Source organism: Nelumbo nucifera, chromosome 1, assembly GCF_055504915.1.
Source record: "Nelumbo nucifera cultivar China Antique chromosome 1, China Antique-T2T, whole genome shotgun sequence".
Lineage (NCBI taxonomy): Eukaryota > Viridiplantae > Streptophyta > Magnoliopsida > Proteales > Nelumbonaceae > Nelumbo > Nelumbo nucifera.
This window is the reverse complement of record NC_142649.1, coordinates 184,289,570-184,310,017: the sequence shown is the minus strand read 5'-3', so window position 1 is coordinate 184,310,017 and position 20,448 is coordinate 184,289,570. Positions and strand designations below refer to the sequence as shown.

General features: G+C 38.3%; 2 protein-coding genes across 2 annotated transcripts in view; both read right to left on the bottom strand.

The window, feature by feature from the left end:
* Positions 1-5,777: 5,777 nt before the first annotated feature.
* Positions 5,778-7,264, bottom strand: LOC104596023 (Calcium-dependent lipid-binding (CaLB domain) family protein). The gene has a single exon (XM_010257002.3). It carries the CDS (start codon positions 6,863-6,865, stop codon positions 6,023-6,025), a length of 843 nt encoding a protein of 280 aa, XP_010255304.1. The 5' UTR covers positions 6,866-7,264; the 3' UTR covers positions 5,778-6,022.
* A 2,129-nt stretch (positions 7,265-9,393) lies between these two features.
* LOC104596022 (puromycin-sensitive aminopeptidase-like) overlaps positions 9,394-20,448 on the bottom strand; it is a 35,952-nt gene continuing 24,897 nt past the window's right edge. The window contains exons 17-31 of the mRNA XM_010257001.3: positions 20,377-20,381; positions 20,234-20,245; positions 20,094-20,150; positions 18,946-19,055; positions 18,783-18,863; positions 18,509-18,692; positions 12,074-12,222; positions 11,825-11,963; positions 11,581-11,727; positions 11,386-11,467; positions 11,103-11,278; positions 10,301-10,411; positions 10,092-10,208; positions 9,937-10,008; positions 9,394-9,726 (exon numbers count right to left, since the gene is read on the bottom strand). Of these exons, the coding sequence (XP_010255303.1) occupies positions 9,646-9,726; positions 9,937-10,008; positions 10,092-10,208; positions 10,301-10,411; positions 11,103-11,278; positions 11,386-11,467; positions 11,581-11,727; positions 11,825-11,963; positions 12,074-12,222; positions 18,509-18,692; positions 18,783-18,863; positions 18,946-19,055; positions 20,094-20,150; positions 20,234-20,245; positions 20,377-20,381 (1,523 nt within the window). The 3' untranslated portion in view covers positions 9,394-9,645. The remainder of the gene's footprint in view (positions 9,727-9,936; positions 10,009-10,091; positions 10,209-10,300; positions 10,412-11,102; positions 11,279-11,385; positions 11,468-11,580; positions 11,728-11,824; positions 11,964-12,073; positions 12,223-18,508; positions 18,693-18,782; positions 18,864-18,945; positions 19,056-20,093; positions 20,151-20,233; positions 20,246-20,376; positions 20,382-20,448) is intronic.

Here is a 20,448-nt window from a genome sequence, read left to right as displayed (position 1 = left end):
GTTGGTTCTTTCTTTTTAACACTGGGCGGCCACTTTGGTCACTTTCATGACAAAAAAGGAGCAAACAGATCATGTGTCATAACTCAGAAGTCTTTAGCAGAGATGCCAGTTCATGATTCACCTGTACAGTTCGGTTTAATTTAATGGAGTGCTGACTGTTTTCTTTTTTTAGGGCTGCAAACAGATTGAACCGGATATAGACAAATTGTTTAAATTCGAATTCAGATCGGATCATTTCTTTTGGATGTTCAACTGATTTTGAATGAATTTGGATTATAATCGGATATTAAATAATATAAATAAATTAGACAAAAATTATCAAAATATTATATATTATTAATAAAATAAATTAAAAATGATTAATGCTATATTTTATAAACAAAATAGATTGAAAATTACTTGTGTAAAACTTGAATCTATGACAATTTAGTGGAAAAGTAGAAAATGAATATAAATTTTAAATATATATGAGCGCGCGCGCGCACACACATATATATATATATAATAGAAGAGGCAGAATTAAGACAAAAATATGCATTTTATAAACGGTCAAACATCCCCGATAGTTTAATGGATTTACTAAAACCTATAATATAGTTTGTGTTTTACTAAAACACCCCTATAGTTCGCAACCAATTTACTTAGATCAACCTTCTATTAGATTGAAGTGGGGAATATAACCATGGTTTTCAAAACCAGATCAGACCAAATTGTCAAACCGGAAAATCGGGAACCGGTCAAATGATTGGTTCCGTTTTGCCCCCGAACCGTTATTTCTCCAAAAAAAACGTTGATTTGGTTAGCAAGCTATTGACCCAGGTGGTTGAACCATTTGAACCGTTTAACGGTTTGGCCGGTTTTTATTTTTTTGTCAAAACGGGCCGTTTATTTGGTTCGAATGGTTGGACCATTTGAACTGGGAACCGGAACCATGACCGGTTCGTTGTCCGATTTGGTTTTAAAAACCTTGAAAATAACAGTTTTGACCTTAGCATCTGTTGAGACCAATTTGATCTACAGAAAAATATAATTGAAAATGTCATTCTTGCCCCTAGTTTACATGGACAACAATTCTCTATTTGAAGAAGGAAGATATGTTGCTTCAAACTAATAATCGGAGATGCCTGCTCTCTTCTTCTTCATTCTTTTAAAATGATCCATTGGTTCATTTTAAAGGTTTGATATGAAGTGCTAGGGGTACTTTCAAAATAAAATACCATAAGCCCATGCCTTGACCATTTCCCACTCATATAAACAATCAAGTCACCATTTTTAGGCAACAATATAAAAGAATCTTGGCATAAGGTCGATTAAATAAACCAGTTGCAAACTATAGGAGTTTTAGTAAAACGTAAATTATAGGGTAGGTTTAAGTAAATACGTGAAACTATAATAGATGTTTTAAAATTGACCCCTTTATCAAAGTACCTTTATTGACATAAGCATTCTCAATATCTCATTTGTAAAAACAAAATACAATTTTACCATCTCAAATATAATTTTTATTTTATTTTCTTCTAATCCATTTTCACACATGTGTGACAACATGGTTGTCATCGAAGGCTTATGTGGTTGTTACCAACATAGGATTCTTAATCCATATTGGACACAACAAAAAGCTTATACCAAAATTATAAAAACCCTCGCCATGTCACTCTCACTCTCACTCACTTATTCTCTCTCTCTCTCTCCCACTTCCTCTCTTGTTCTTTTTTTTTTTTTTCTTACACACTTATATGGTATTAATTAGATTGTATAAAAGTAACATGAGACCAACTTGGTATGGTTCAAAAATTAGTATACCTATTTGATAAAAATTCACAAGAAACTCTTGGCTATGGAATTTACATCAAGTAGAGAATGATAGAGATTGGGGGAGAATGAGATATTGATCGAGAGGGAGAATGAGGGAGAAGAATGAGAGAGATTGAGGGAGAATGATAGAGAGAGAGGTTTTGATTTAGCTACAGACCAAAGCTAGAAGAATGGAAGAGACAGAGGAAGCAAGAGAACGAGAGATGACTATGTGAGAGAGAGAGAAGGGAGGGAGATCGAGAGACAGAGGGAGTGGGAGAGAAACTAAAAACCTATTTTCAGTATAGGCTTTTTTGTTGTGTCCAACATGGACTACGAGTCCCATGTTGGCAACAACCAAATAAACCTCCGATGACATGGCGGGGGTTTTTATAATTTGAAATTGTAGAGCCAGTTGTTAGAGTTTTGTTGGTTTCTGGACCAACCTGCAACCTAATTTTAAGTGTACAACCGATTTTAACTATAATTTTTCTTTTAAATTATATATTTCATTTACATTATATAAAATGTCTTTTACTTATCACACTTAATTTTTGTTTGTCTATGGTATCATTTGACTCAATACACTAACCCACCATCTAAAAAGAAAAATAGTTTGATTTCTAGGTTGACATTAAATTTTTGTATTACATTTCTATCATTGATAAAATTAATTCTTATGTATAAACTTATTTTTATTCAATATAATGAATGCATAATATTAGAGGTGTACCCAATATTTTATTTTTTATAAATATATAACCTTAGATATGTGCCCAAAATTTTCTTTATCTTTTTTTCTTGTGATTCTTTGTATTTTTATTATTAAAAATTTTATTATTTTATTATGACATCATTTCATTTATAGGCAGATTTTAAATTTGGCATTCCATTTTTATCATTAACAAAAATACTTCTTACATTTCCTAGTTATTTATTTTAATTTTTTATTATTTAATTATGACTTATTTATTAATCCATTTGACCCCAAATGGTTGAATTGCTTGCCCACCACCGGGAGGGAAGAAAATGGTTTTGTTTTCAAAATATTTATTTTATACTATTAAAATTAATATTGTGGATTTAATTACAAGAATTTAATGATGAGAAAAATATATCTTAAATATAGGATTTAATGAGGAGAATAGGAAAACATTTTTATTTCCAATTGATTTTAAATTTTACATTCCATTTTCATCATAAATAAAAACATTTCTTATTTATCATACTTATTATTGTTTAATATGTATGTTAAAAATGTTTCTAATTTTTTTAATTTCTATTTTATTCATTTTATTATTTAATCGTGGCAGCATGGATTGACCCATTTGACCCAAAATGATTTAATTTCTTACCATCACCTAGATGAAAACACTATTTTTGCTAGGTAGACTTTAAAAATATAAGCTTTTATGTTATTAGAATTATTAATTATTAATTACGGATTTAATTAATAGAGCTTAATGATGAGAAGAAACAAAAATGACTTAAATGTATGCTTCAATGAACATGAATGCAAGCTAATAACTTAAGGCTATGTTTGGTTTGAAGGAAAATGCAGGGAAAGGAAGGGAAAGGTAGGGAAACCTTTACACACCTTGTATAGGTTCCCTTGTCTTTCCCTTCCTTTCCCTACCTTTTCATTCAAATCAAACATAGCCTAGATGTTAGATTTAATGAGAGGGAATTGAATGCATTGAATATCTTAAAATTACATCTTTTAAGCTCATTTAATATCAAGAACTGATTATCCTATTTTCCCTTATTTTTTATCAATAAATTTAAATATAGAGGGGTAAATTTTGTCCTTTGAAAATTCCAGAAATATTCTTGAAGTCATTCATGCTTTTTAAAGTAGTATAGATTACCACTTGAGCTCCCAAAACTTAATTGAAAGAGATCACATATTTTCTTTGAAGCACTACATTCAAGAAAAACATGATTGGCATTTGCTTCCCTACCACATTTACAACAACCCACATCAATCTTGAATCCTCTTTTTCTTGGAGTATCTTTCACAAGCAGTCTAATATTAAGCAACAAAGACATGAATACTTTTATTTTCGATAGGGTTTTAAGGCTCTAAACAGTTGAAACCAAACTTTCTAAATGTGAACTCGAAGACTCCTCTTCACATTTAAGTTTGTATGCTGATTTCATGGTGAACAAGCCCTTTGGATTCAACCCCAAAATCAATGTATCTTCTCTAGGGCTTAAGGGATTAAAAATTGCTTTAATTTTATTCTAAATATTATGAGGGACACAATTTCTAATTTGGGATTCCTTCCAAACACCTTTATCTTTATCGATGAAATCACATACCATCTCATTTTCATTGAAGCGTTGTGTAGGGGTTAAAGCCTTAACCAGAGAATTCTCTCAAAACCAATTGTCATTCCAAAATTTAATAGATTTTCCATTACCAACTTCCCATCTAAGGACTTTCCTTAAGAGGCCCCTAGTACTGGAGATGCCTCTCTAAGCCCACGACTCTCTTTTCCTCTTTCTTGTCTCCCACAAGTTCTCCTTGTTGAGGTATTTACCCTTCACCACTTTAACCCACAAATTATCCTCCTCTTTGAGAATCTTTCATCCTAGTTTTGTTAGGCTTGCTTCATTTACCCTTCACCACTTTAAAGCTTCAGCACACAAAATAAAAATGTAGGGAGAAAGAGGGTCTCCTTGTCTTATCTCTCTGGATGGTTTGAATTCATTGAACAGAGACCTATTAATAAGGATTTGAAAGAAAACAATTATAATGCATTCCATTACCCATCCAATCCACTTGTCATGAAAATCAAATTTCCTCAGCACCTCCTCAATAAAATTCCATTCCAGCCTATCATAAGCTTTCTCTATATCAATTTTGCAAGCCATAAAACCCTTTTTACTCTTCTTTTTTTCTCATAAAGTGAAACATCTCATGACTAATCAAAATATTGTCATTAATTTGTTTATTTGGAACGAAGAAATAATTTCATTAAGGAAATGTTTAATCCTATTTACAAGGATTTTTGAGATCACCTTGTAGATAACATTACACAACTGATGGGCTTGTAATTATTCACTATTTCTGGATTCTCAATTTTAGGGATTAAGGAAATGAAAGTCCTGTTTAGAATTGGACATTTTTTTCCTGTGTAAAAGAAAGTTCTTACAGTTCCACAAAAATCATCTTTTACCACATCCCAAAATTTCTTAAAGAATAGAACATTAAGACCATCAAAACTAGGCAAATTTGATACCATTCTAACTATGTCCCCACCACCCATTAGATTTTCTTACACGAAAAAACAAAACACCCATAGATTTGGTGATGTATTGACGGATAGGCCCATTGCCAACAGTATGAGCAACCTATTAACTCTATGGGTGCTCAATTAGTTCTCAATAACTCTATCCCCATTTTTAACTCTAAACTCCACTCTCCCAATTAACCAAACCCTATATTCAATGGTTAACACCATTTAAATTAATTTTTGTTTTATAATTCAAATCAGACTGATTGAGCTAGACCACGACAAACTCTAAGGAGGTATTAATGAAAATACATTGCTAGGACCACAGTCCAGTTGCAGACACCCAACCAATCACCAAGGTGCTGACACTCCGGAGAGTGGATTGGGGGGAGACTGCTGAGTACTGACTACCACCCCCTTTGTGGCTTTGTCTGTTTACTCTGTTACATTAATTACATTGGAGCTGGTTCAATATACTGTTTACATCCCAACCCCCAACTCTTACGTCTTACGTAGACCAGAGCAACCTGGGCGTGTTTTAGCTGGGGTCGGTCCTGAAAGCTAACGTAAGCAGTTTCACGCTTATTAAGGACAACAAATTTCTTGTCAATTGTCATTGTCGTCGTCGTCGTCAACGCATACATAGGTGCTTGCTATCGTGCGCCCACGACAGATCTAAAGAAGAGAAATCAAATTTGAAATGCCATACATAACATAACAATGAATGAGAACCGGAAAAGATCATTCAAGCAAAAAAAAGAGGGTAAATATCATTGATTTATTTTTCTAGACGAGACGAGAGGATTTATCATGGGGTTTATGTATGATGATGGATGGATCATGGATCGTAACAAACTTACAAACAACGAGTACGAGACGGCCAAATATGAAATATCAATCAGTCAACCACCAGTCCACCGTTTTCCGCTCAACTCTCCCAGTCCCTCTCTCTTATCTTTTACTTTCCTCTGCAAACTGCAACTACTAGTCTAGAATTCATCACCTCCATAGTCATACGCCAAGTCATCCTCAACTTTCTCTGCTACGTCCTCGGCGATCTTATCCTCCACATAATCAACGCCCTCCGCCAAGGCCAACCCACCCAGCACCCCTGCTACCGCACCCACGGCCAACCCTGTTCCCATCCCGTACTTACTCTTCTTCTTCTCTTCACCATACGGCGGCTGCCCGTATGGAGCAGGTGGAGCGGCACCATATGAGTACCCAGCGTCCGCCGGTGGGGCCGCTGAGTACGGCGGAGGAGGAGCAGCATACGGGTACCCGTAAGGTGGCGGGGCAGAGTAAGGGTAGTCCTTAGAAGTAGCAGGTGGTGGTGGCGGTGGGACACCATAGGGTGGAGCGTAGTACGGATCCGGTGCACGATAGCGGGGCTCGCGGACCGTTATCTTGGCCTCGATCTTTCCCTGTGGACGACCTGATGGCCGTTTCAGCTGCAACGTACGGTGGGCTCGTTCGCCGAAGCCAACATCATCGACGATCTCCTTGAGCGGAATGCGGGCCGACCCGATTAAGGGTTTGGTGTCATCGGCGGCATTGGCATGGACGACGTCGAGGAAGAGGGTGGAGTCATCGATGGGGGCGACTAAGGGGATGACGAGGGTCTCGTCCCACACGGGGGAGGTGTCGCCGTCGTCGTCGACCTTGGTGGAGTACTTGGACTTGGGTGGATCGACCCAGGCGACGACGTAGGGCTTGAGGGAGCCGTGTCGCCAGTTGACGTTCTTGAGGTCTCTGGCGGAGGAGATGGTCACCTCCACTTGTCGTGGAGGAGCCGACGGAGCGGAGCTGCTGTAATAATAAGACGACGACATCTCCGATAGATACAAACGAAACGACGACGGAATTTGAAGGAACGAAGGGAAAAGAAGCTGCTTGCGTTGTTTGCTGGCGGTTGCAGCCTTGCAGGGTTTATTTATTTATACAAATACGACCACAAGCTGTTAACAGGAACTGAAGGAAGAGAAGAGATGTGTCTGTACCGTTGAACCGACCAAAGACTAATGAAACGAAAGTACCCCTTGCATTCTGAATATAATTACGGGCATCACCCGTGAAGGGTTTCTCTCGTTTGGGTTTGGGGAAGGGGCGTATCCGTAAGACCGTAACCGTAAGTAAGGAAGGGACGTAGTTATCTGGCCCGGTTTCAACGTTGTCGTTTGGGGGTGATTATCTGGGCCGGGTGACAACGTGGACCGGGTTCAGTTAAGTGGGGGAGAATGTATTAATGTAAGTTATGTAACTCTGTGTCTTGCGAATATTCTACCGTCGCGTACAATTACATACACGGCTTCCTTCCTTTTCTTTCCATCGTGTCTTGTAAGTTGTACACGGATCACACACGGCTTCTTTCCTTTTGTTTGACCCAAAGCCCAAAAGCCCATCTCCCGCCACTGGCCCACTACTCTTGGGTTTAGGATAAATTCGTAGATGTATCCGATAAAATGGGAATTGTACCGAGAATATTAATAAGAGTAATAAAATCTGGTTGACACTCCACTCCACCACTGACTACTATACACGAAGAGAGGCATGGAATTTTACAGTATGACTAGAGCTAGAGGATAGAAATGGGCCTACGCCTACTTGCTGTGACTATGTCAATCACCTGCTAACAAAATATGTTCCAACGCCCTGCCAAAATGATCAGATACCATACATTTTATATATGATCATCGGTCTCTCCTAGACTCCTATTCCTATCATCTATTCTTCACCGCCATTCCATTGTCTCCCGTGGAATCAGAGACTAGAGACTTAGAGAGCTTCCTTCCCTCAACAAATTATCCCGTTTTTCACCACGTGGTAAGATGATAACCACTGATTGAAAAAAAAAAAAAATTGGGATAAGTAGACTGTACTAGGTCACGATTTTAATATTTTATTTATTAATCTTTGTTATAAAATAGAGTTTACTGGGTCACGATTCATCATGGTTGGTCCAGAGTCCAGTTATCGAGAATAGTAACTGATTGGAAATCATGCTTATGGCTTTATGCTGAACAGGTTGAATATGATTTGGGCTCAAATTTGGCCCATGTGTAGAGAGGATGATTAATGAAATAGCCCCTTTTTGGGACCAAAAGTGGCATCTGCAACGGCTGAACTGAATGAAAGAAAAGCAATTGAGAAAAATAACAGAAGTAACTGGCCCATTAAATTGATGAATCCGTCTTCAATTGTCCAACTCCAAGAAATTCAGGTCCACGCCTATGGCGGATGGTTGTGCTTTGGACTAAATTTAAGGCTCAGTTTGTGAAGAGTCAATAGTACAAAACATTTGCAGTAGTGTACATATTTGTATTTGTACTCTTCCCTAATTGAGCGTAAGGATGATCTAGATGAGCTTTAGTCAAGTTGAAGCAGAGTTACATGTGCCACCAGACGATAGAAAGGTTCAGAAAGTGCTTTGTGATGATGATGGACCCATATAGTTAGGATAGGACTTAGATGATGATGAAACAAGAACGGTTTGAAAAGTGCTTGGGTGGGGTAGATAAAGAGTTGAAGATATGCATCTCGTTGAAGATGTGGTTGCTGTAATTGGAGATGGAGAGAAATGCCCCAAGCATGGTTTTAAAAACCAGATCAGACCAGATGGTTGGACCGGTTGACCCATGAACTGGTTAAGTAACAGTTCCATTTCACCTTAAAACCGCTTTTGGGCAAAAAATTATTGATTTGGTCAGCGACCGGCTGATCCGAGCAGTCGGGCCATCGACCCATCAACCTGGACGGTCAAACCATTTGGCCCGAAAACTGGTGGCCAAAACGGTTTCGTGTCCAATCCAATTTTTAAAACCTTGGTCCCAAGCATCATTGGATACTGGAGAGGTTTCACCAACCCCCCACCAGATGGATCCCATGGGCCTTGTCTAACATCTCTTTGTAGGAATGGCAACATGGCGAATTCAGGGCAGGGTTCATATTCCACACCCCCATCCCCAATTCTGAAATTAACCCCCCATCCCCGTCCTCGATCTCCACCGGAGATAAAATTTGTTCTCTATCGCCGATCCCCGACAGGGATGGATTCCCCGTGGGAACCCAAATCCACAAAATTTTTTTTAGATAATAATATTTAAAAAATAAAATAAATTTACTTAAAACAAATAAAAATTTTAAATTATAAATAATGTTTTAAATATGTTATATATATATAATCGGGGTCAAGACGGGGTCAGGAAAGTCAGATCCCCATCGGGGATGGAGAAAATATAGAGTAGTCATTCGTCCTCAGATGTAACTAAATCCTTAAAAAATATGTGGACAACTATGTAATATTATATATACAAAGTACAAAATTTTATAAAAGCATTAGGCTCCAAACGACTCAAACCCATTACAAACCAAAATCTGGATAAAATCTGCAAAAGCAAACCCATCTACAATCCGTTTTGTGCAGTGTACCATAACGCACAAGCCAGAACATACGTAGTTCCAATCTGACAGTTTCTGTCTTTCAAAAAAAAAAAAAACATATATATGACAGTTTCTGTTACAACACATTTATGCATCTATGTTGATCAACCCAGTCTCAAGATACGTCTTCCCGAATATGTGTATCTCTACATGACAATATTTGGCAACACATTTATGCAGCTAAGCTTTTAGATGCAATCTCAAACACGTTCTCTGACAGTCCATTGGTTGACATTATCATCTCCAGCTGTGCCTGTATATACAAAATAATTTTTTTTCCTTTTTATCAGTGTAAATATATTAAAAACCTATTCAAAATAATGATTTTCCTTCTTAGTATTAATGGACAAGTAATATCAGGCCTCTGGAATGTAAGAATGTAAGAATGCTTTGCATTATATGTGATACAATCAAGCAAAACACGGCAAAAGAGAAGAAGACGGACAAGGAAATGTTCAGTTACCTTGGCAAGACTTTGCCTAGTCTGATCATAACGCCTCCATCTTGAGAAGGCCGACACCATGCGGGATGCCACCTGCAATCCATGCAACCCAGGGGAGACAGTTAATTAAAGTTGCATTGGATTAAAACATCAAGAGGCATTTTAACTGAACATACCCGCGGGTTTATTTTGTCTAGCTGCACTACAATTTCTCCCATGAATTTGTAGCCAGAGCCATCCTTTGCATGGAAATTCACAGGCGATCCACAGAATCCTCCAATGAGAGAGTACACCTGATACACAAAGAATACCAGCTAAATTGTAACTCGTACAAATCCAACTGAAAGTAGGTAGGTAGGTAAAGAGAGAGAGAGAGAGAGGTCACTTTGTTTGGATTGCGCATGTCAAAGGCAGGATGTTTCAAGAGTTTCCCAACATTCTCAACATTTCCAGGAATGTCTGACATGGCTTGAAGAGCAAACCATTTGTTCACAACCTGATGATAGATAACAGAGAATGTAATGAACATTGTACAAAGTCTGAAACACCACTATGAGAAAAGGACAACACTACCAGAAAATAGAATTCGTTCTTCAACTTGATGGCAAACAATAAAAACATTACAATGGTTATATGTTTTAGGAGCATATACTTGAAGATCAGTATCCAAGATTTGGCAGTGGTTGAAGTACCATTTGTTAAGGGAATTGTGAAATCATACTACACAATCAAACAACGTAACACGATTGATGTGTTCTTTGCCATTTGCTAAGACCCCAAGATTGACATTTTGAAGCATTTGGCATTTGTGACCATGAGGCATCCAAAAAATAAATGTCCACATGTGGGTTTTAGAAGAAAAATTACAAGAATGCAATATAACACATTACGTACATGATTGATGTGTTCTTTGCCTCTGCTAAGACCCCAAGATTGACATTTTGAAGCATTTGTGGCTATGAAGCGTCCAAAAAATAAAGGCCCAACATGTGGATTTTAGAACAAAATTTACAAACATACCAAATCAGTTTTATGTTTGTGTATTAGTTATTTCAAGTCTTTCTTTTAATGACAAAATCGTTCATATGCATTTTTCAGGAATCAAGGCGTTAGAAAATCTAAAAATAGGATGAACAAATGCTCCACAGAAGGGGAAAAAAACGCCACTTTGTTCTTGTGAGGCTCACCAAAAAGTCATCCTGCCACTTAGAATAGAAGTCACCCAGAACCTCCTCTCGGGTTTTACCAGGATTCTGTGCTATGGCTGCCAGAGCTGCAAACTGTTCAGTCAGGTTCGTAGCAGATTTATACTCGTGCAATGCAAGCTCAGTGAATTCTGTATCTTCAAGAGAAGCAAGATAGGCTATACACAAAGCCAAAAACGAGGAAAAAAAATCAGTAAAAATCAATTAACTTCAGTGCAATGTTATAGATTCATCTTGGACAATTATGTTGTGCAGAGAGCCGTACCAAGGGCAACATTTTTCAAAGCACGCCTGGCCATATTAGGATGGTTAAACACATAAGATTCCGAGCTTCTGTTGTTTTGGACCTGTTGAACACATATTACCAGTTAAGGTTCTGTAAAGGTGATAAAACTGTGGGGGCACAAAAGAAAAAGAGGATTTTTCATTTTGCCATAACCCAATTTAGCTAATGACTTACTGTGCTGAGCAATTCTGCTTTCAGTTCTGACGCAAGCTGCTTCCTGATGAAAGATCGAACTGCATGTACAGCATCGGGATCTGCAACCTCCATCATATCCATGATTTCCCCTTCACCAGGCAAAGTTATTGCCTTGGCGATGAATTCCTAGAAAAAGGAAAACTACTAATTAGTAAACCCATAAAATATTCCATTGAAAATTTCCAAATCCTGACAGGAAAGCTGTAACATTTTTATTTCTTACCTTATCCAAGCTCAAATCACAAAGTATGCTTTTGATACCGTGCACAAACTTTGGATTCAGAACCAATGATTTGTTTTGCTGGTAATCAGCAACTAAGCTGAGCATCAGCTTCCTTGCCAATACCTGCCCTGCTTCCCAACTGAATGAGGAGATTAGCACTCATTAGACGACCTTGTCAATAGAAATGAGAAACAGTTTGATCCCTGAATCAAAAACTAGGGGAAAAGATTATATCTAGGAAAAACCAACCGATTAAACTCATCCGAATCATGGGCAAGTAGGAAGAATAGATCGCTGTCAGTGAGATCTGATTCCAGACGGACAGGAGCACTATAACCACGCAAGAGAGATGGTATTGGTCGCTCGGATATATCAGAGAACACAAATTCTTCTTCCTTCTGCTTATTACCAATAAATAAGTTCAATTAATGGCATGCACAGGTTCAATTAAAATAGAAGAAACTACTCGTATATTTAACCATGCTTATCAATAAGGAAATTGGAAGCAATGTTGGCCATGTCCAAAAATATTTCTATTAATAATAGTAAATTGCATTGGTGAAAAAATGAAGAGAGAAGGTAGGTACAACCCTTCAGTCAAAAGATAGAGAGACAAGGAAATGGCTTGCATCTATTGCAATTATACGACCATGTTTGGTATACGTACAGCTTATTTAGTCATATTGTTCATCTATGAATATAGCAGCATTTCACATGTTTACAGCACTGCCATTTCACATCTAGTAAGTACTTCAAACGCATGCATATTTCAAACATGTAAGACATTGATAGAAGGTACTTGTTAGAGTTGGCAGTCAAGAGGGTAGTTTAGTCTTTTTGCGATGTTATTAGAGTTAAATTGTCTCTTTGATCTAGATGTGATTCAGACCAATAAAATTAGCAGAAATATTTAGATTAGAGCAGAAAGGAGGGAAGAAGAGGAAGACAGCAAGAAGAAGAAGGAAAAATGGAAGACAGAAAGAAAGAAAGGAAGACATCAAGAAGAAGAAGAAGAAGAAGAAGAAGAAGAGGAAGATAGAAAGAAAGGAGTTTGATAATCTCCTCTTTCCCCTACTCTAATCTTTTTATTAAACTTACTTAAGTTACATAATTTACAAGGAGGCCCTTAAGTGGGCAACCACATCAGCAATACACTTAAAAAACAAAACTGAAGCTAAAGGCCCATAAAGAAAGAAGGCCCAATAAGAAAACATAACAAGAAGGAACTAATAAGAATGACACTAAAGGACTAGGGCCCATTCGGCCCAATCTGTCTACACTCCCCCTCAAGCTGAGCATAGATATCAATCATGCCCAGCTTGCTTATATAGTAAACCAACTTTCCTTTAGGAACACCTTTTGTCAAAACATCAGCCAATTGTTCTTCAGAAGCAACAAATGGTAGGCAGACTTCTCCTAAGGCAACTCTCTCTTATATAAAATGCATGTCAACTTCAATGTGCTTAGTTCTGTCATGTTGAACAGGATTATGTGCAATGTTGATAGCAGCCTGGTTGTCACAATATAACATCATTGGTTTCTCAGTCTACACCTAGTTCTTCTAAAACTGATCTCAACCACAAAAGTTCAGAAACTCCATGTGCCATTGCCCTGTACTCTGTTTCAGCTGAGGATCTTGCCACTACAGGCTACTTCTTACTCCTCCATGATACAATGTTCCCTGCTACCATAGCACAATAACCTGAAGTGAACCTCCTATCATCAATACATCCAGCCTAGTCAGCATTAATGTATGCTTCCAGCTTCATGTGTCCATGCTTAGCAAACAAGACACCTTTCCCTATAGTCCCTTTTAGGTAGCACAAAACCCTCTCAGCAGTTGCTAAATGTGTATCTCTGGGAGAATGCATAAACTGACTAATTACACTAACTGCATAGGAAATATCTGGCCGAGTCATACAAAGGTATAATAACTTCCCAACCAGTCTTTGGAACACTCCCTTACCAGGCAACAATTCACCCTCAGTAGCTGGCAGCTTATGATTTAGGTCTATAGGAGTAGATGCAGGTCGAGCACCCAGTTTACGAGTATCTGCAAGAAGATCAAGAACATACTTCCGTTGAGAAATGAAGAGACCATCCTTAGATCTAGCAACTTCAATTCCCAAGAAATATCTGAGTTCCCCCAAGTCTTTAATTTCAAACTCAGTGTTAAGAAAACTTTTGAGATGAACAACTTCATGGGTGTCATTGCCAGTAACCACAATATCATCAACATAGACAATCAGAAGGAACAAACAATGTATGATCCGACTAAGTCTGTGTGTACCCAAAAGCAACAAGAGCAGCCCGAAATCTATCAAACCAGGATCGAGGAGAATGCTTAAGGCCATAAAGGGACTTCTTCATGTAGGTCTCCATTCAAGAAAGCATTCTTTACATCAAACTGATGAAGAGGCCAATCAAAAGCAGTAGCTAAAGAGAGTAAAACTTGAACTGAAGTCATCTTAGCTACTGGGGCAAAAGTTTCCAGGTAGTAAATACCATACATCTGAGTATACCCTTTAGCAACCAAACAGGCCTTATATCTCTCAACAGTGCCATCAGAATGATACTTAATAGCGAACACCCACTTACAGCCAATCAGTTCCTTTCCCTCAAGCAAATCCACAATTTCCCAGGTATTGTTCTTATGCAAAGCATCTAGTTCAGTCATCATAGCATCCCTCCATTCTGGTTTGGACAAGGCTTCTAGGACAAATCTGGGAGTCACATGTGTGGAAATAGAGTCAAGGAAGGAATAGTAGGAAGGGGAAAGAAGGTTGTGGGACAGGTGTTTGGAAATGCAATGAGCTATACATTTCCGTTTGCCTTTGTGAAGGGCAATAGGGAGATCAAGGTCAGGGAAGGTATCCAAAGTGGTAGAAGAGGGCTGACCTATTACCCCAGTAGTGATGGGAGGAGCAAGAGGCACATCTGAAGGCATGGAAACAACTTGCATGTCTCTGAGTCTTTGTCTCTGGTACCACCTTTGGATAATAGGATGAGAAGGAAATGTGGGAGGATGAGCAGGAGGAAAGGGGGAGCAGGAACATGAGAAGAAGAGTCAATAGAGGACTCAATTGGAGGAGATTTCATAGAAGATTCAATGGAAATTGGAAGAGGAACAGATGGTGACAATGCAAACAACTCCTTTGAATGCTCTCCCTCAGGAGTACCAAAGAAAGGAACAGACTCTGCAAATGTGACATCTCTGGAAACCAAGCGAGTGCCACGAACTGGACCAAAACAACAATATCCCTTCTATGTGAAGTCATATCCCAAAAAGACACACTTGTGTGCTTTAGGCTCAAACTTATGTCTTTGATGATTGTGAACATGAACATAGCAAGTGCACCCAAACACTCTGAGAGGAAGAGAGAAGAGATCCTCATTTGGGAAAAGCAAGCTAAAGGGAGTTTTAAACCCCAGAACCCAGGAAGGCATTTGGTTTATCAAGTATGTAGCTGTAAGGACAGCATCCCCCCGAAACATAATAAGAACATGGGAAGCAAAAAGGAGGCTCCTTGCAACCTCAACCACATGTTTGATCTTCCTTTCCGCCACTCCATTTTGTTGAGGAGTGTAGGAACAGGAACTCTGATGAATAACTCCGAAGGTATCAAAGTAGGAGGAAAGACTCTTCTCAAAATATTCCTTTGCATTATCAGATCGGAATATTTGGATCCGAGTGTTAAACTGGGTTATAAGTTTATGAAATTTTTGTACAATATTTTGTACTTCATCCCGAGATTTCATGAGGTAAATCCAGGTGTAATGAGAGAAATCATCAATGAAAAGAATGAAATATTTGTAACCCCCCATAGCAGGTAAATGATATGGCCCCCACACATCAGAGTGCACAATATGGAAAGAAGAAACAGATCTTTTATTACTCACTGAAAAAGATTATCTATAATGTTTTACAAGTTCACATGACTCACAATGAAGACTCGATAGGGATATTCCCTTAAACATTTCTGGAAACAAATGACTCAAAGCAGAAAAAGACAAATGACCAAATCTGAAATGACATATCATGACTCTATCAATTGACTCTGATAAAACAAACTCCAAAGCTATTGCACTAGGTAATCCATAACTTTGATCAAAGACATCTAGCAAGTATATCCCATTCGCCTCATGGCCACTCCCAATCGTCCGCTTCGACTTCAGGTCCTGAAAAACACAATAAGTAGGAAAGAAGGTTATGTTGCAGTTCATTGATTTTGTTAAACTACTAACAGATAAAAGGTTAGTGCTGAGTTTCGGAACATGAAGGACAGAGGATAATACAAGTGAGTCAGAGGCTCTAACATCCCCCTTGCCAGAGATGGGAGCAAGAGACCCATCGGCAAGAGAAATCTTCTCTCTACTCGAGAGGAGCTGGTATGAACAAAAAAGGTTGGGTAAGCTAGTCATATGGTCTGATGCACCAGAAACTATAATCCAAGGAATTCTATAATTACCTGAGGTTGTAGCAAGATTTGCAAAAGCACGAATACCTGAATGGGCAAAGGTGGATGTTCCACAACAGATTTTTCTTCACTTTCAGATACTGTAGCAACATTTGCATTCTTGGGCTTTCCAGACTGACCACCCTTCTTAAAATTGTTGTTGTTCCGAAACCTTTTTGGAAGAAAATCTAGATGAAGTTTCCAACAAGAATCCTTCGTATGTTTTGGCTTCTTGCAATATTCACATATCACCTCTTTTTTCTCATTTACCCCCTTTGGTTTTAATCTAGCATGTGCAAAATGTTCTAGGGGAGGTGGGGTCTGTAGTTGTACCTGTCTCCTGCTCTCTTCACTGCTCACCATAGAGTATGCCTGAGCAAGTGACACTTCATCCTTGGCCAGAATATTTTGCCTTGTAATATCAATTTCAGGATTGAGTCCTGTAAGGAATTCAAACACTCTGTTTCTTTCAACAAATTTTTTGAAATTTTCTACATCTTTGGTGCTTTCCCATATGAATGCTTCTATAACATCTATTTCCTGCTATAGTGACTTCAACATCGAATAGTAGACAGCCACACTCTTCTCCCCCTGTTTTAAATTTTTCACATCATTCTTCAGTTTGTAGGCCCTTGCAACATTTAATTTCTAAGAGTATGTTTCTGTAACACTATCCCAAATCTCCTTGGCTGAAGTCATCCAGATAGTGTTGACTTATGTGTAGTTATCCTGCATCCATTTCTCATATGTAGGATCAGTCTCTTCCGATATCACCATACTACCCATGAGAAACCATAGTTTACCTCTACTACAAACATGGATCTTAATAGATTGTGCCCAAGCAAGGTAATTTGTTCCGTCAAGTTTAATTGTAGTCACTCCTGTCAAAATGGAATCTATGGGACCAACCCCCGACACCGGGATCTGCTTCATCTCACTTCCAGATTGCTCCATCAATCAAACGAAAATCAAAAAACAATGTTTTCAACCTTTATAGACCTAAGGTCAGTCAAACACTCAAAAGTCCCAAAACTAGGGTTTCACCGTACCTGGCCTCCGAGGAAAAAGAAATAAGAGGTTGCCGCTCAAGCCAGAGCAATCCAAGCCACTTCCAACTGCAACTGCCCACTTTTGGAGATAAAAAGGAACCCTCCAAGGCTTGAGTGCCACACCCAAACAGCCTCTTCAACCCGTAACTGGAAACTCTCTAGTCGGCTAGGGTTTTGGGAAAAAATCTGCAGTCCCACTTTCTTGGCAATCTTCGACCACCTTCTGACTCTCCAAACCCTCTACCAACTAGGCAAACAAGATCTCTGATTGATCAGCAATTTATCTCTCCATACACCTTTCGATTAGAAAAAAAGTGTGGGAAAAAAGGGAAAAAAAGGAGAAAGAAAAGGAGGACCTGCTTTGATACCAAGATGTGATTCAAACCAATAAAATTAGCAGAAATATTTAGATTGGAGCAAAAAGAAGGAAGGAAGAAGAGGAAGACAGCAAGAAGAAGGAAAAATAGAGAAGAAAGGAGAAAGAAAGGAGAAAGAAAGGAGGAGTTCGATAATCTCCACTTTCCCCTACTCTAATCTTTTTATTGAACTTACTTAAGTTACATAATTTACAAGGAGGCCCTTAAGTAGGCGTCCACATCAGCAATACACTTAAAAAACAAAACAGAAGCTAAAGGCCCATAAAGAAAGAAGGCCCAATAAGAAAACATAACAAGAATGAACTAATAAGAATGGCACTAAAGGATCAGGGCCCATTTGGCCCAGTCTCTCTACAGATCTTAGTTTAAGTAATGTATCCCATATAGCCTTTGTACACCAAGACACAAAACAAATAAATAAGATGGTGATCGGCTGGGAGAAGGTGATTTTTTTCTCAAGCCATTCTCTCTATTCTCTTCCTCTCCTTTTTTCTTTTTCTCTTGTTTCTGACCTAGAATTGAACCAGTGCTAACCGAACAATTAGCAGTACTAAATCCATGTTGAACAGGCCTTAACAAAAGCTCAACATTTTATGTTAGAAATTACTTTATAGGATTAACATAATATGAATATTAAAAAACATAAAAAAAAAATATTGAAAATATTGGATTAAGAAATATTAAGAATACATCATTATGCCCTGATAATGAAAGGTCAACCAAACAGAAATCAAGAACCATAATGAACCCAAACTCAAACATATCAAGCGGGAACAGGTCACATGGAGAATCAGAGAGAACCTTTTTTACTTGAAGAACTGTAGTGTACACAGGTTCACCATTCTTTTCTATTGATTGTAGCATCCCTTCATGATATACAGAGCTGAGAGGTATATCCTTCCCTTTTGAGTTGAGCAGACCTAGTGCCACAGGAATGAACATTGGCTCCTTCACCGGTTGCCCAGGGGTTGGTGGCACCTCTTGACTGTGAAGTAGTCCATTCACATAAACAAGTTATTATGAGCCAATGACATGAGTTAACAGATATTTGCACCAAAAAAACAGAAATTTCTACCTGAACTTCAAGGAATAAGCCTTTGATTCAGCATCATAAGATGAAGTAACTTTAAAAAGAGGTGTCCCCGCTTGAGAGTACCTGAGACATTTTATTGGTTCATTCCAAAAGCATATGCACTCAAACCATTCATGACAGAGACAGGGGACAGGGATGGACATACCATAATAAGAAATTAGAGAGGTTTGCACCATTTGCATCACACATGGCAGCAAAAAAGTCTTCACAAGTCACAGCTTGGCCATCATGCCTCTTAAAATAAAGGTCCATGCCCTGAAATGTGAGAAGTAATCAGTAGAAGACAGAACAAGCTGTGACATGCTCGAGGCAATGATACAGGATAAAATTTGCATTACCTTTTTTCCAAAAAAAATGATACAGGAAAATTCATAATGGATAAAAGGAGATCTCATATAGTCAATGATACAGTGTTAAACTATATGAAGTACCCACAATAATAGGCTGTAATGCTCTATTATTATCAACTCTAATAACACCCAGAACCACTCTGAAACCAGCCCCTAATGTCAAGCAGATTAGGAACTTGAGAGCTTTTGCACAAGTGCACTTAGGAACATTGCTCAAAAGAAGAATTAAAAGTGTCATAGAGATCCTGACCCAGCTCTAGGGTCAGATTGGGTTATGATATGCAGATAATGGCCTTGTCGACCCAAACAAAAGCTAGCTGAAATGGGCCAGGCAGATTATAGCACTTGATAAAGAATGTACTCCATGTCATATGGTTCTATCTAAACTTCATAAACTACTGTCCATTTAAAAAAGGCCATTACCCAGTGTTGGTCCCGGCTATCTGGGGTCTTCAGAGGGGTTGATTGGATACGTTCCTAACCTTTGACATTTTTTTGTACAAAGTGGCTGCTCTCAGATTCAAACCCACACCCTTACGCTTGATGGCCCAAGATGTTACCATTACACCAAGTAATGGCCCCTACACTACTGCCCATTATAACAGTAAAAATAGTATTCTGCCTAATCACATTGCTACTGGCATTCACAGCTTACACAAGATTTATCTGTCTATATATCTTTTCTCCACATTACATCTAGTTACTTAAACCATTTATTTCTATATATAATAAGAAGAGGAAATTATTAGCTTAATCACAAGGTCCTGTTGCCTGGCCTGGAGAGGACTTCTATTTCAGGTCAAGTGGTCAGGCCAGCTAACTGTTCCTTGTACCCTCTGCTTGTACTGTCCCAGTTGGTTGCTAACTCTAATACATAGACAAATGCAAACATATGACTAGTCCCAAATATATAGAACAAGGACCATGTGAATTGCTGTCTTACTTTTCGAAATCCATGACTCCCCAACAAGGTTTTGTACATCCTGACAACTTCAGCACCCTGTGAAATAGAGGAACAAAAACTCATCACCTAAGGAACGGAAAATTACTTTATAAAATAAAGAGAAAGGAGACAATTCAAACCTTCTCGTACACCTGTAACCAACAAATGACCAGCACAAAGAAAAATAATGTTAGATATTTAAACAAAATGAATGAAAAGAGTGAAGAAACAAAGATGAAAAACTAAAACTAGAAGAGAATAAAAACATGCTAGTGAGACATACCGTCACTGCAATTTAGAGTTGGCCAAGGTCGAAGCAGATTAGAACCATAACCAATCAAAATTGCAAGAGTAT

What these genes read in the sequence shown, in the direction of transcription:
- LOC104596023 (XM_010257002.3), bottom strand. Translation starts at nt 6,865, where the DNA reads ATGTCGTCGTCTTATTATTACAGCAGCTCCGCTCCGTCGGCTCCTCCA.